At 42.7% G+C, this 14,603-nt stretch overlaps 1 protein-coding gene across 1 annotated transcript; it reads left to right on the forward strand.

Annotated features, from left to right (window-relative positions):
• The first annotated feature begins 283 nt into the window (after positions 1 to 283).
• On the forward strand, positions 284 to 8,121 carry LOC137290558 (uncharacterized). Its single transcript, XM_067821595.1, has 4 exons — positions 284 to 485; positions 1,965 to 2,961; positions 6,685 to 6,875; positions 7,117 to 8,121. Exons 1-4 carry the CDS (start codon positions 363 to 365, stop codon positions 8,119 to 8,121), a joined length of 2,316 nt encoding a protein of 771 aa, XP_067677696.1. The 5' UTR covers positions 284 to 362.
• The last annotated feature ends 6,482 nt before the right edge of the window (positions 8,122 to 14,603 follow it).

Consider the following 14,603-nt stretch of genomic DNA (forward strand, 5'->3'; position numbering starts at 1 on the left):
GAAATATCAGAGGTTAAGAATGGTTAGAGCAAAGTAATTCGAATCCAGTTTGAAATAAAAACCTTCTGATTTCGCAAAATCTGACCATGTTGTAATATCCCAGTTAACTACTAAAGTTATGTCATTGAACACCCTGTGGCGATAGTGACTTGGTTGAACAGAGCAGAGGGGCGCTGCCCATCTGGAATCCCGCACCACGTGCAGGCCCCCCCATCAAGGCATACCAAACATGGCAGTGCGGTCTCCGTAAGCCGGCAGCCGGGCGTTCTATAAAAGAGAACGGCACCCAGACGGAGCGTTCACTCTCTAGGATCTAGCCGCTTGACTCTCGTGTTCCGTTGCTCTCACAAACTCCTTCAGCCATGGATGATGATGTTGCTGCTTTGGTCTGTGACAACGGCTCCGGCATGTGCAAGGCCGGTTTCGCCGGAGACGATGCTCCCAGAGCTGTCTTTCCCTCCATCGTCGGACGCCCAAGACATCAGGTAAGGCATAAACTTAAGAAATGATGAAATAAGAATCTAAAGAATTTCGATGATAAACGAGATAAGACAAATTAACAGTCCTTCCAATTCATGCTTACAATTCTCCGATAATGTCCTTTTGTTAAATATATCACGATTAGAGATCGGGAGAGAAATTCCAGGATTTTATGAAAGTTAGCACTTTTACCAAGGATGGGTATAGGATGTTTGATGAAATTAGCTCTGTTGTGACCTTGACATTCACATTGATGTATCGACTGATTATATGAAGATAGTTAGTTGCATTGCTATTTAACAATCTATTCGTAATATATTTCACTGATAAATGTGATTCATAGTGCCAGTTAGTATATATGCAGACACAGCTATTTATCCAAGTACTAGTATCCATCAAGTGAGGAGATTCTAAACTCAGCACAGTAAAGCACAATCCTACACTCGTATATTCTGAGTACTGTGTTGCTTTCACTAATCTTTTCTTTCCATTTTTCCGTCTGAAATCCCATCATTCTCTTCTCTTTCTCTCACGCCTTTTCGCGGTCAGTCTATAAATAACTTCTCACACACACACATGTACATTTATGGTAATGGGATTTGTGGGGCGCTTCATCAAACTGGCATTTCTTCCCGGGGCACTCACAGACCGTGTCAAGTGGGTGGTGGTGGGTTTATCCTGTCAGGTTTTAATTTCTTTTTGATAATGATATTTTGCATGTTTAGTTTATTTATTTCAATGATAACCTACCTATCCTTAGGCAAGAGATGTGACTTTGTCAAGACCTGGTTGAACAGTGGATAGTAGCAGACATTATTCTCCTTTAAAGCAATTCGGACCATTATCCATTACTTTCACTGTTCATTATGTCATTGTCATTCAGTTCACATTTCACAAAATAAATGAGATTTCCCAACCACAATTGCTGTTGTAGACGTTTAGGAATACACCCCAGGCATTAACCCCTACACATAATGCATTTACCCTGAAATTATCTCATATCAAAATTTACACTATTCCTGCAAAGTGTTATCGACTCTCGGACTGGTTCCACATAATATGGCCGGTTATGGAAACATTCATGATTCTAAACAGCCCTCACTGTTCTGAAAATCACCAATCACATTTATGACGATGTGGTACTAATGTCCTTATCTAGACAGACATCCCTTTCATGTAACTCTGAATGTAGCAGCTACTGCTGAATTGTCTGAGTGAGTTTGACTGAGTGAGTTTAGTTTTACGCCGCACTCAGCAATATTCCAGCTATATGGCGGGCCGAATTGTCTAATAAATGACATTCCTTTCGCCCTCATTATGACTGACTGTGATTAAGACTAGGTGCCAGTGTAAGTCTAGTTCCCAATGTTGCATTTATTGCGGAATAACAAGCACGTCCCCCCCAGACACTTCAAACACTTTCTGTATACTGTCGATATGAGTAACCTCGCCATGAATACTCAATATACTGTGTCTGTTTTCAGGGTGTGATGGTCGGTATGGGTCAGAAAGACAGCTACGTCGGTGACGAGGCTCAGTCCAAGAGAGGTATCCTCACACTCAAGTATCCCATCGAGCACGGAATCGTCACCAACTGGGATGACATGGAGAAGATCTGGCATCACACCTTCTACAACGAGCTCCGTGTTGCACCCGAGGAGCACCCCGTTCTCCTGACAGAGGCTCCCCTCAACCCCAAGGCCAACCGTGAAAAGATGACCCAGATCATGTTCGAGACCTTCAACTCTCCAGCTATGTATGTGGCCATCCAGGCTGTTCTGTCTCTGTACGCTTCTGGTCGTACCACGGGTATTGTTTTGGACTCTGGTGATGGTGTCACCCACACTGTACCCATCTATGAAGGTTACGCCCTTCCCCACGCCATCATGAGGTTGGATCTTGCCGGTCGTGACCTGACTGATTACCTCATGAAGATCCTCACTGAGCGTGGTTACTCCTTCACCACCACCGCTGAGAGAGAAATCGTCAGAGACATCAAGGAGAAGTTGTGCTACATCGCTCTTGATTTCGAGCAGGAAATGGCTACTGCTTCATCTTCTTCCTCCCTGGAGAAGAGCTACGAGTTGCCCGATGGTCAAGTCATCACCATCGGAAACGAGAGGTTCCGTTGCCCAGAGTCTCTCTTCCAGCCATCCTTCTTGGGTATGGAATCTGCTGGTATCCATGAAACCACATTCAACTCCATCATGAAGTGCGATGTTGATATCCGTAAGGACTTGTACGCCAACACTGTTCTCTCTGGAGGTACCACTATGTTCCCTGGTATCGCCGACAGAATGCAGAAGGAGATCACAGCCCTTGCCCCAAGCACAATGAAGATCAAGATCATCGCTCCTCCAGAGAGGAAATACTCCGTCTGGATCGGTGGCTCCATCCTTGCCTCCCTGTCCACCTTCCAGCAAATGTGGATCAGCAAGCAGGAGTACGATGAGTCCGGTCCATCTATTGTGCACAGGAAGTGCTTCTAAATGCTTTATAAATAAACCTAGAGAACATTCAACGGACCGGAAAAATAATGAGACATTCGGCTGAAGTGAATAAATGTTACAAATTGTAAGTAACACGCTGTAATCATATTCATGTGTTGAATAAATTAATAGCTTGAAAAACACCCAACTGTGTCATCCTTCATTGCATGCTTATCCCACGAGGGAAGTCGCTATCTCTCCGCTAACAAATCACTGAAGTAACAGTTCAAAGCAATGTAAGTACTGGAAAATATATTCGTTTAAATTATAATTGTTTTAACATATCACCAGGCAGACGTTTATGAAATGTGCAGGCAAAATGTCTCATATGCGGATTTTCGAAACTGAAAAGAACGTGTGCCACATGTGAGTCTTATTCAGAAAATGACCATGTGAGGCAGTGGGGCAGGGGAGGTAATTCACTTATGAAACATTTCTTCTGATAATTTCTTTATCAATAATACATATCGACTGGCCAAATGAATCAGACTTCATCATTCTTCAAAATAGTCTAGTGTCGAACCTTCAATCCTGGATGGTTGTAATAGAAAACGTTCCCGATGTGCAACCAGTATGGTCAGTGTAAGGCTGCTTGAAGTAATGACAGTCACTTGTCACTACGGTTTTCAAGTTGCAGCAGATGTGGGATGTTGAACGTGAAACATACACCGCAGCCGATACCCAGACACACCGAAATCTCGCTACTTCCAGGCACCCTCTGCACATTACACGCCAGCTGATGAACATGTTTCCGATCAACCTGTTGGAAGGATGTGCATGTCGATAACAATGTTTGGATGCCGCACGTGGGAAACTAGGCACGTTCTGCACAACATATGGTAGTTATTACATTAGAGGAAGAAAATCTTTCTATTAGTTTTCTCACATAAATTGCTAGATCTTATTTCAAAGTACTTAAATGAATGTAATAATGCTAGAATTCACACCCTTCAAACACGCATCGTTCAGAGGGTTTGCTTCAGAGTTAGATCTGAAGATCATACGTAGACAAATATATTACAATGCACTGTTTGCATTTCTTCCATGTTGGAAATGAAAGCATGAATTAAGCTACACTTCCCTTACAATGTGTTCAGTAGATGTAAACATCTCACGATCGAAGTGACAGGATGCCAATATGAACTATTCTCAAGTACTACAGTCGGTGTTGTCAGTTAAGTCTTGGGTATCTGCACTGAGAAACTATGACACCATATAATCGTCGTCCTGCATGAGATATCGACAGTACAGGACATTAGTTATGACGTCACGGAGTCGCCACCTCTGCCTTTAGCAGTGACAGTATGACAGTTCCACACTCAGGGTTGAATAAAATATTATGCCATGAAATGTAAGTAATGGCAACAAAACTCTTTCTTTAGACAGATATCTGTAATATGATGAAATTGTGTTTAATAGATAGAAACACTTACATGTCTGCATTATGTATGAAACAGACCCTGCTAACACGAGAACATTATGTATAACGGACACATCTCAAACATCCGCATCTTATAAAATGGAAACTGCTGCTATGAGAATGTGTATAAGGATATTACTAACAGGGCTACACTACGTATTACAAACACTGCAAAGATGATAACATTATGCATAAAGGACATTGGTGACATGACCACGTTGTGCATAACAGATCTAGACATTGATGACAGGACGATGTTGTGCCTCTCATGAAACTCAGGACTACACAATATATAACGGACACTGCTGACATAGCAACACTATGCATAACGGACACTGCTAACGCGGTAAGATTATGTACACCGGAAACTGCTGGAAACAGAACATTACTATCTATAACAGACACTGCAAACATGAGAGCATTTCACATAACGGGCACTCCTAATTTGATCACACTATGTAAAACGGACACGGCTTTCATAGTCACATATAACGGACACTGCTAATATGACCACACTATGTAAAACGGACACTGCTAACATGAGGGTACTGCGTATTACGAACACTGTTAATATGAACACATTGTGCGTAAGAAACACTGCTCATATGACCAAACTATGTGTAATGAACATTGCTTTCATCGTCACACTATGTGTAACAGACACTGCTAACATGAGAGCAATACATATAACGGACACTTTTAATATTACCACACTATGTAAAACGGACACTGCTAATATGACCACACTGTGCATAAGGGACACTGCTTGAAATGTGTACGTTATGTGAATGATATTACGGGACTGCTTCTTAGCGCTACATCATGATCAGGTGAGTGAAGGGACAGAAAGTAGGCCGAAAAGACTCCTGATTTGAACGAATCGTACATGATCACTGCCCTGTGACGTTCTCTTCTGGTACTCTGTGATACAGGTCACCCGAGTGGACTACTGATTAAGAAGTATTTTATGCCTGCTTCAAGCGTATTAACAATAATGTCAACCATTTAATGAGGATATTTAAGATCTGTCGTTACTAACGTGAAGACTAAGAAGTACTGCTTCTCGCGTGCTTTGTCTAATGGCGATAACCAAACACAGCATATCAGCAGCAGGTGAGAAAAGTGTTATTCAAGTCAAAACATGAACATATACAAGGGCATTACAAAGTTTGCTGACTGTGGTCCTTACAGCGCCACCTACTGGTCGGACGTTTACTCACCCAGTTCGGTGAAACCACAGCTGATCCATATTGAAATCTTCCCATTACGATTCAGATTAACACTAAACTGCCTAAGATACACGAAGGATGAGGGAGGATGAAGTGTTCGACAGGTAACCATTTATGATCCACTATCTCCAGCCTTGGTGCCTTCGAACATGGTATGAGTTTAAGCAAACCAGTAACTGTGCTGACTCATCACAGGGCACTTCAGACAGATTGGTTACTGCTGTCCCGCTGTTCAGGAAGGGTACTTACAGCCGTCTTGTGTAAGATTACAGGTGTCGTCCACTCGGCCTAATAACAGTTACACAACTGAAATCACCAATACCGTTTACACAGCGTGGCCCATAGTCGCAGTTTTGCCACAGATTACCCATAGTCTGTTTTATCGCACAATGTGAAAAAGGATCGATTGAAGAAACGTCAATTGTTTCTTCATGAAAGTGATATTGATCATAAATCACAAACAAAATTCAAAACTTCGCTTAATGAATGATTCTCTTGTTCTACTTTAATGAAATAGCTTTCAAGAATATGGCTATTATATAATTAATTATGTGATACCTAATACTTTCCAGAAAGTTTTCTATAAATCTATTAGAAGGACACGGGTGTTTGGAAATGTACACCAGAATGAGGGAAATATAATGTGTGATATATGATTTTTTTTATCTCAATCTCAAACAGAGATACCACCAAGACGTCTTCATACGAAATCAATGTAACACCATGGACATAATGTATCAATTAATACGGATCACTAATAGAACTGATTTTTATGTTTACGCCAGTAAGAAGAATCGATTCTCTGTTATATTAGTCCTTGTGGACTATTTTCACAAAACTCTGTCTGGAAAGACACACACGACTAGGTCAAGGAGCATATGGTAGCCCCCGCCTGGACCATTCTGTCCGACATGAAAGGGTGTTATGCAATACAGTATGTTAGAATGATATGTGTATAATCAACTGCAATCACTTGTTACGTTCCTATGATTTCAGATATACAACCTGATTGGTCTTCGAATAATGGGGGCAAGTATAAAAGATGTCGGGATGTTAACATCGACAGTGCATTCTCTTTCAGCCATCAGTGGACTCACATCGTGTTTACTGTTTCTCACACAACTACCTACAGCCATGGATGATGATGTTGCTGCTTTGGTCTGTGACAATGGCTCCGGCATGTGCAAGGCCGGTTTCGCCGGTGACGATGCTCCCCGAGCTGTCTTTCCCTCCATCGTCGGACGCCCAAGACATCAGGTAAGGAATGACCTTAAAAATGATGCCATCAGGTAGCACCTATATTTAGACACAAACGCAGCATTAAATACTACAGCTTACTTACTACTGAATGACGACAATTCCATTTGAATAAACAATTTCTTCAGGCAGATAAACAAGAACATGATTCGGTATACATCCTAATCCCCTTCTAATTACATAAATCATTGCAAACATTTTGTCCAAGGCATTTTTGTAACTTATAATATATTCACTCTAGGGCGTGATGGTCGGTATGGGTCAGAAAGACAGCTACGTCGGTGACGAGGCTCAGTCCAAGAGAGGTATCCTCACACTCAAGTACCCCATCGAGCACGGAATCGTCACCAACTGGGATGACATGGAGAAGATCTGGCATCACACCTTCTACAACGAGCTCCGTGTTGCACCCGAGGAGCACCCCGTTCTCCTGACAGAGGCTCCCCTCAACCCCAAGGCCAACCGTGAAAAGATGACCCAGATCATGTTCGAGACCTTCAACTCTCCAGCTATGTATGTGGCCATCCAGGCTGTTCTGTCTCTGTACGCTTCTGGTCGTACCACGGGTATTGTTTTGGACTCTGGTGATGGTGTCACCCACACTGTACCCATCTATGAAGGTTACGCTCTTCCCCATGCCATCATGAGGCTGGATCTTGCCGGTCGTGACCTGACAGATTACCTCATGAAAATCCTCACTGAGCGTGGTTACTCCTTCACCACCACCGCTGAGAGAGAAATCGTCAGAGACATCAAGGAGAAGTTGTGCTACATCGCCCTTGACTTCGAGCAGGAAATGGCTACTGCTTCATCTTCTTCCTCCCTGGAGAAGAGCTACGAGTTGCCCGATGGTCAAGTCATCACCATTGGTAACGAGAGGTTCCGTTGTCCAGAGGCCCTCTTTCAGCCGTCTTTCTTGGGTATGGAAACTGTAGGTATTCACGAAACCACATTCAACTCCATTATGAAGTGCGATGTTGATATCCGAAAGGACTTGTACGCCAACACTGTTCTCTCAGGAGGTACCACTATGTTCCCTGGTATCGCCGACAGAATGCAGAAGGAGATCACATCTCTTGCCCCAAGTACAATGAAGATCAAGATCATCGCTCCTCCAGAGAGGAAATACTCCGTCTGGATCGGTGGCTCCATCCTTGCCTCTCTGTCCACCTTCCAGCAAATGTGGATTAGCAAGCAGGAGTACGATGAGTCCGGCCCATCCATTGTGCACAGGAAGTGCTTCTAAAATTGCTAAAATGTTACCCCGTTGATGTCTGATATCCTATTTACATATATTTATTATTTAGTCCAATGATTTGATCAGAAAAGTATGGATCTGATAGAAACAATAAATCAGTTTGAACACTACTTTGACTGTTTCTTAGCTGTTGTTCAGAATGTATCAACATCATTCAGGGACGAACACATGACACTTTTTATGTTTATGGTGGTTCTTGTTGATTCCAACCAAGGATTAAGAAGAAAATGACTGAAATCATTTGTAAATTGTAGATGCAATTCATTTCTAAAGGGCCAAAATTGTGGGTGATCTGCAGATTCACCTCAAGTCGAGTACTTGAAGTGACCCATGGACAATCTCACGTCACGCTCGGAGCAAGGTAGTAGGCGCAGTTGCACCTGACCTTTAAACATGAACGATTTTCTGAGATGTCTGCAGAAGGGTTCAGCTTATCACGATATGTCTCAACACATATATTTATATGATTAACCAAACTCCTACTGAATATATGGTGATATGTTAGCTTAACCCACCTGAGCAGTGATAAGTAGGCCTAACCCAACTGCAGGGTGATAAGTAGACTTAACCCAACTGAAGCGTGGTCAGTAGGCTTAATTCAACTGATGGGTGATATGTAGGTTTAACCCAACCGAATGGTGATATGTAGGCCTAATCCAACTGACGGGTGATAAGTAGGCTTAACGCAACTGAAGGGTTATATGTACGCTTTAATCCAACTGAAGGGTGATAAGTAGGCTTAACCCAACTGAAAAGTGATAAGTGGGCTTAACGCAATCGAAGGGTGATACGTAGGCTTAACCCAACTGAAGAGTGGTAAGTGGACTTAACGCATCTGAAGGGTGACAGGTAGGCTTAACCTAACTGAAAAGTGATAAGTAGGCTTAACGCAAGTGAAGGGTGATAAGTAAGCTTAACCCTACTGAAGAGTGGTAAGTGGGCTTAACGCAACTAAAGGGTGATAAGTAGGCTTAACCCAACCGAAGGGTGATAAATAGGCTTAATTCAATGGAAGAGTGATATGTAGGCTTAACAAAACAGAAGGGTCATTATGTAGGCTGAACCGAACCGAAGGGTGATAAGTAGGCTTAACCCAACTGAAGGGTGATATGTATGCTTAATCCAACTGAAGGGTGGTAAGTAGGCTGAATTCAGCTGAAGGATGATAAGTAGGCTTAACCCAACTGAAGGGTGAAAAGTAGGCGTAACCGAACTGAAGGGTGATAAGTAAGCTTAATTGAACTGAAGGGTGATTATGTAGGCTTAACCCAACTGACGGGGGATATGTTGGCTTAACCCCAGTGAACAGTGATGTGTAGGCTTAACCCAAGTGAACAATGATATGTAGGCTTAACCCAACTGAAGGGTGATATGCATAGGTTAACGACCCACTGAGAGGTGATAAATGTGATAGTTGACTTACCCTTATCCTAACATCCTCGATATCCCAAGGGTATACGTTCCGATAAGTCTCCACTATACCCTGGACGCATCTACGGTTCTGCCCGATAAATTTATTACCTCCCTTTGCTGGCTCCGCCTTCGCACAGTAGCCAATCAGCTAGGCCGCCGTTATAACTGAGCTTGCCAGTGTCAACACAGGTAGCGGTCGCAACTGCAAAGGTTTGCTCGCAGTGCGTCCCAGATTTTAGGGAAATCATACAAACAAATTGACATGTCCGAAACTTTAAAACAACATATGCAAGAACGCCTTCTAACTCTTCCAGAGAACCTCTGCATGGTTTCTGTTGCCAAGTATAATCGGTTAGATAATTCAAAAAACGAAAGTGAGTTGTGATTGGTTCGCTCAACTTCCCAGCGTAGACACCTGACTGGTCAAGGGAGGTAATAAATTTATCGGGCAGAGCCGTAGATGCGTCCAGGGTATAGTGGAGACTTATCGGAACGTATACCCTGGAGATATCGAGGATGTTATCCTAATGGCATCGTCCATATATCGGCCCTAGGTAGATACGAAACCATTTAAATGAACTGTGTATGTTCATGATTTCGAACATTCGTCAAAGCGCAACCTGATCACGTCACGATCTCTGACGATATGCACGTTTTTCACAAACATATCAATGCAGTGTGTAATTTGTGAACCTGGGTGACAGTCATCGGCAGCCATTACTGGAAGGATCATGCTTTGTGAAGTGAAGAATTGTTTCATGCGTCTAAAGTCAGAGTCGTAGCTTGGTATAGAGAAAACTGCAACAGGTGAGCGTTTGTTTGAAGCGAACTTTTACCGTAACGATTTACGACAGAACTAATTTAAATTGACAGTCGAGTGTTCAATATGTTTACCAAAGAAAGTAACGTCAGAATCGATCAAGTCATGTGATGTCCCACTGTTCAACTTTTGCCCGAATTAATATGTCGTTAATAAATGTCTGTAATTGAAACCTTCTGGAGTGTCTTACTGTATTTTGCTAATGTTACTAAAAGGCATTTCTCAGACGTAGTAGGCAAGCCTTGGGACATAACACGCTGCACAAGACTGTTCACGAGATGTGTGCCAGGGCGGGTATTGAAGGTTATAACACGCTGCACAAGACTGTTCCCTAAAGGTGTGCCAGGGCCGGTATTGAAGGTTATAACACGCTGCACAAGACTGTTCCCTAAAGGTGTGCCAGGGCGGGTATTGAAGGTTATAACACGCTGCACAAGACTGTTCCCTAAAGGTGTGCCAGGGCGGGTATTGAAGGTTACAACACGCTGACTAAGACTGTTCCCGAAAGGTGTGCCAGGGCGGGTATTGAAGGTTTTAACACGCTGCACAAGACTGTTCACGAAAGGTGTGCCAGGGCGGGTATTGAAGGTTTTAACACGCTGCACAAGACCGTTCCCGAAAGGTGTGCCAGGGCGGGTATTGAAGGTTATAACACGCTGCACAAGACTGTTCCCGAAAGGTGTGCCAGGGCGGGTATTGAAGGTTTTAACACGCTGCACAAGACTGTTCCCGAAAGGTGTGCCAGGGCGGGTATTGAAGGTTACAACACGCTGCACAAGACTGTTCCCGAAAGGTGTGCCAGGGCGGGTATTGAAGGTTACAACACGCTGCACAAGACTGTTCCCGAAAGGTGTGCCAGGGCGGGTATTGAAGGTTACAACACGCTGCACAAGACTGTTCCCTAAAGGTGTGCCAGGGCAGGTATTGAAGGTTTTAACACGCTGCACAAGACTGTTCCCTAAAGGTGTGCCAGGGCGGGTATTGAAGGTTATAACACGCTGCACAAGACTGTTCCCTAAAGGTGTGCCAGGGCGGGTATTGAAGGTTACAACACGCTGCACAAGACTGTTCCCGAAAGGTGTGCCAGGGCGGGTATTGAAGGTTATAACACCAATCACTCATATGAATGTGGTGAGTTTTTCTTCACTAGTTTCAACATTTGTAATACACGTGCCGGGGTTGCTATGTGAAGGTTACTTTTGCATCCAACGTACTTTAAATTTAATAATTTACATCCTCTAACGGCTCTTACAGAGGGAAAATTCCAGATGTCCGATATCGAGTGAAGAATAGATTCCGAGGCTAAGCCGAGGAAAAGTGAGGTATCTGCAGCGGTGAAAACAATATACCACTATATAGTAACCTCGGCTTGTGGAGCTATGGGAGAAAAAACAACCCGTTGAAACAAAGGATATATCATAACTTAGTGGTATATGTAAGCTTAAACCCAGCTGAAGGGTGATACGTAGGCTTTACCTATGGGCCATTAAGCACCGGTGAAAGGCGATCTCTGGATTCACTAGAAGTAGGCTGATATATACCCGTGGATGTGAGATATATACCTGTAGATCTGCCACATATACCTGTAATTGTGAGATCTATACCTGTAGGTGTGGGGTGTATACCTCTAGAAGTAAGATATACACGTGTAGGTGTGAGATACATACCTACAGGTCTGGGATCTACACCTGTAGGTCTAACTCTGGGGTGACCCTTTTTGTTGCGATATGGAATAAGGTAATAATACCCTCTGCCTTCACTCACTGGCATCAAGGCCTGCTGTAGAACAGAGGCTCTCCGGCATCATTCACTGGCATCAAGGCCTGCTGTACAACAGAGGCTCTCCGGCATCATTCACTGGCATCAAGGCCTGCTGTACAACAGAGGCTCTCCTGCATCATTCAATGGCATCAAGGCCTGCTATACAACAGAGGCTCTCCGGCATCATTCACTGGCATCAAGGCCTGCTATACAACAGAGGCTCTCCGGCATCATTCACTGGCATCAAGGCCTGCTATACAACAGAGGCTCTCCGGCATCATTCACTGGCATCAAGGCCTGCTATACAACAGAGGCTCTCCGGCATCATTCACTGGCATCAAGGCCTGCTATACAACAGAGGCTCTCTGGCATCACTCACTGGCATCAAGGCCTGCTATACAACAGAGGCTCTCCGGCATCATTCACTGGCATCAAGGCCTGCTGTACAACAGAGGTTCTCCGGCATCATTCACTGGCATCAAGGCCTGCTATACAACAGAGGCTCTCCGGCATCATTCACTGGCATCAAGGCCTGCTATACAACAGAGGCTCCTCGCCATCATTCACTGGCATCAAGGCCTGCTGTACTATTGTCCAGGTAATTTACTATTTGTGCAAAAAAAAGACGCGAAAGGATTGTTGCTCTAGTTCTGTCGTTATATCTTATTGTTATACTTTATTGTTATAAGGTAAAAATCCATCTTTAAAACCATGAGAGAACAACTCTGACAAAATCCACGAAATCCGAACCTACAAACATTAGCGAGGTGCCCTACCTTCATGCTCACGAACACTGGGTTCCGCAGAATCTGTCGGGCGACCTGTCATCCCTCATAAACAGAACCTGTGTTGTGTATTGTGCACTTTTTTCAGCCCCGCCATATGTATATGATTATTATTGTATACATTTAATTTAAAATACAGTTAAACGGTGACCATGTGAAGATATACTAAATAAAAGATTTTGTTCAAGTACACATTCTGTTCAGGCTGCCGATAAGAAGTGTGCACATTTTGGTTTATTTTGAAATATTTTACCACTGCTTCTGTCAATTTCTCCTTTCCCGTGAATACCATATTTCAATATATCTCCGATGTTCATGTCAGATACAGTGTGATGACCAAAGTATCTCAAGGGTTATTTTAGAGAACACACACAGAAAAGCAGTTTATATGATATTGTAGAATATTTATTGCTTCTTTCATTGATGTTTTGGATATTAGAAGAAACAGTTTTTTTATAAAATCAATTTACACCTTTCTTAATATAGCGACATCTGAGGCGGCGTTAAGAAATGACATAAATCTTATCTCGAATAAGTTTTTTTGGATAATTTTTAATGGAAGTTATTTTTGCCTTCGCTGTTCCTGTGTGATCAACTAGGAACAAGTTCTGTGAATTAGTATAACATCCAAAATTCTGTTTTACGTGTATAGCTACTATCCTCAAAGCGCAACACTCTTCAGTTTTCCCAGTCGCTTTTTGTATGAAGACACATGTAAAGCTTCCGATACACGAATAAATAAAACTTGTGACAGAATTTCTGACAACTGACTGCTGACAGCTGGCTGACTGAACGTGGCATATTACACGTCAATAAATGTTTTAATGCCTTCGTTTTATAAATCAGGAAAAGTAATGTTGCGCGAAATCAGCTCAGAAGCTGGATATTACAAAGGATTCCTGTGAAAAATATTCCTGAACGATTCTGAGTTAGGAAAAGCAATAGATTCAGAATGAGTAAGCCAACCAATTTCTGTGGCTCAGGGATTATCATGTCACAATATTTTGAGTTGAAAATTAAAACCGCATTAAAAAGAAAGTCACCAGTTGTATCTCCGTGCTATTTATTGTGGGCCAGGAAGTCTGTACGTTTATCTTTCTATTTAAAGATATGCAATACTTCACTGTCAATGTTGTGACGTGAGAATTAAAGGACATTATATCTATGTTGAGAAAATGTTAAAAACATTTAGATTACGTATCGTATCCAAATACTTGTTTGATCAGTATTCATGATGTAAGACTTATAGAAAACAATTCCATGTTCATTATATAGAAGGGCGTTTCCACCCGTTACCAAAGTAAGAGCTGCGACAACTGATGGTGAGATGAAATATATGAAGTGACAAGCAACAGACTAGCATTAACAGGTAATAGGTGGGTGAGTATGGTTTTACGCCGTTTTCAATATATCCACCAATATCAAGGCGGAGACATCGGGAATGGGCCTCACACATTTTATCAAGTGGGGAATCAAACCCTGGTCTTCGGTGTGACGAGCGAACCATTTAACCACTGGGCTACCCTGTCGTCTTGAAAAGGTGGAAAATACGATGAGCAAATAGCACGCACAAGTCTGAAAGACAATATACAGACTGGATTAAATTGTAAACAGGATGTCTCATGATATGTATATAGTAAGTTGACAGAGTTTATCTGTGGATAAAGTACAGTTATAACAAATTCAAAATT

Source organism: Haliotis asinina, chromosome 7 (genome assembly GCF_037392515.1).
Source record: "Haliotis asinina isolate JCU_RB_2024 chromosome 7, JCU_Hal_asi_v2, whole genome shotgun sequence".
Taxonomy (NCBI): domain Eukaryota; kingdom Metazoa; phylum Mollusca; class Gastropoda; order Lepetellida; family Haliotidae; genus Haliotis; species Haliotis asinina.

What these genes read in the sequence shown, in the direction of transcription:
- LOC137290558 (XM_067821595.1), top strand. Translation starts at nt 363, where the DNA reads ATGGATGATGATGTTGCTGCTTTGGTCTGTGACAACGGCTCCGGCATG. An exon ending in TCGGACGCCCAAGACATCAG is followed by an intron (nt 486 to 1,964) that starts GTAAGGCATAAA and finishes GTCTGTTTTCAG; the next exon opens with GGTGTGATGGTCGGTATGGG. An exon ending in TCGGACGCCCAAGACATCAG is followed by an intron (nt 6,876 to 7,116) that starts GTAAGGAATGAC and finishes TATTCACTCTAG; the next exon opens with GGCGTGATGGTCGGTATGGG.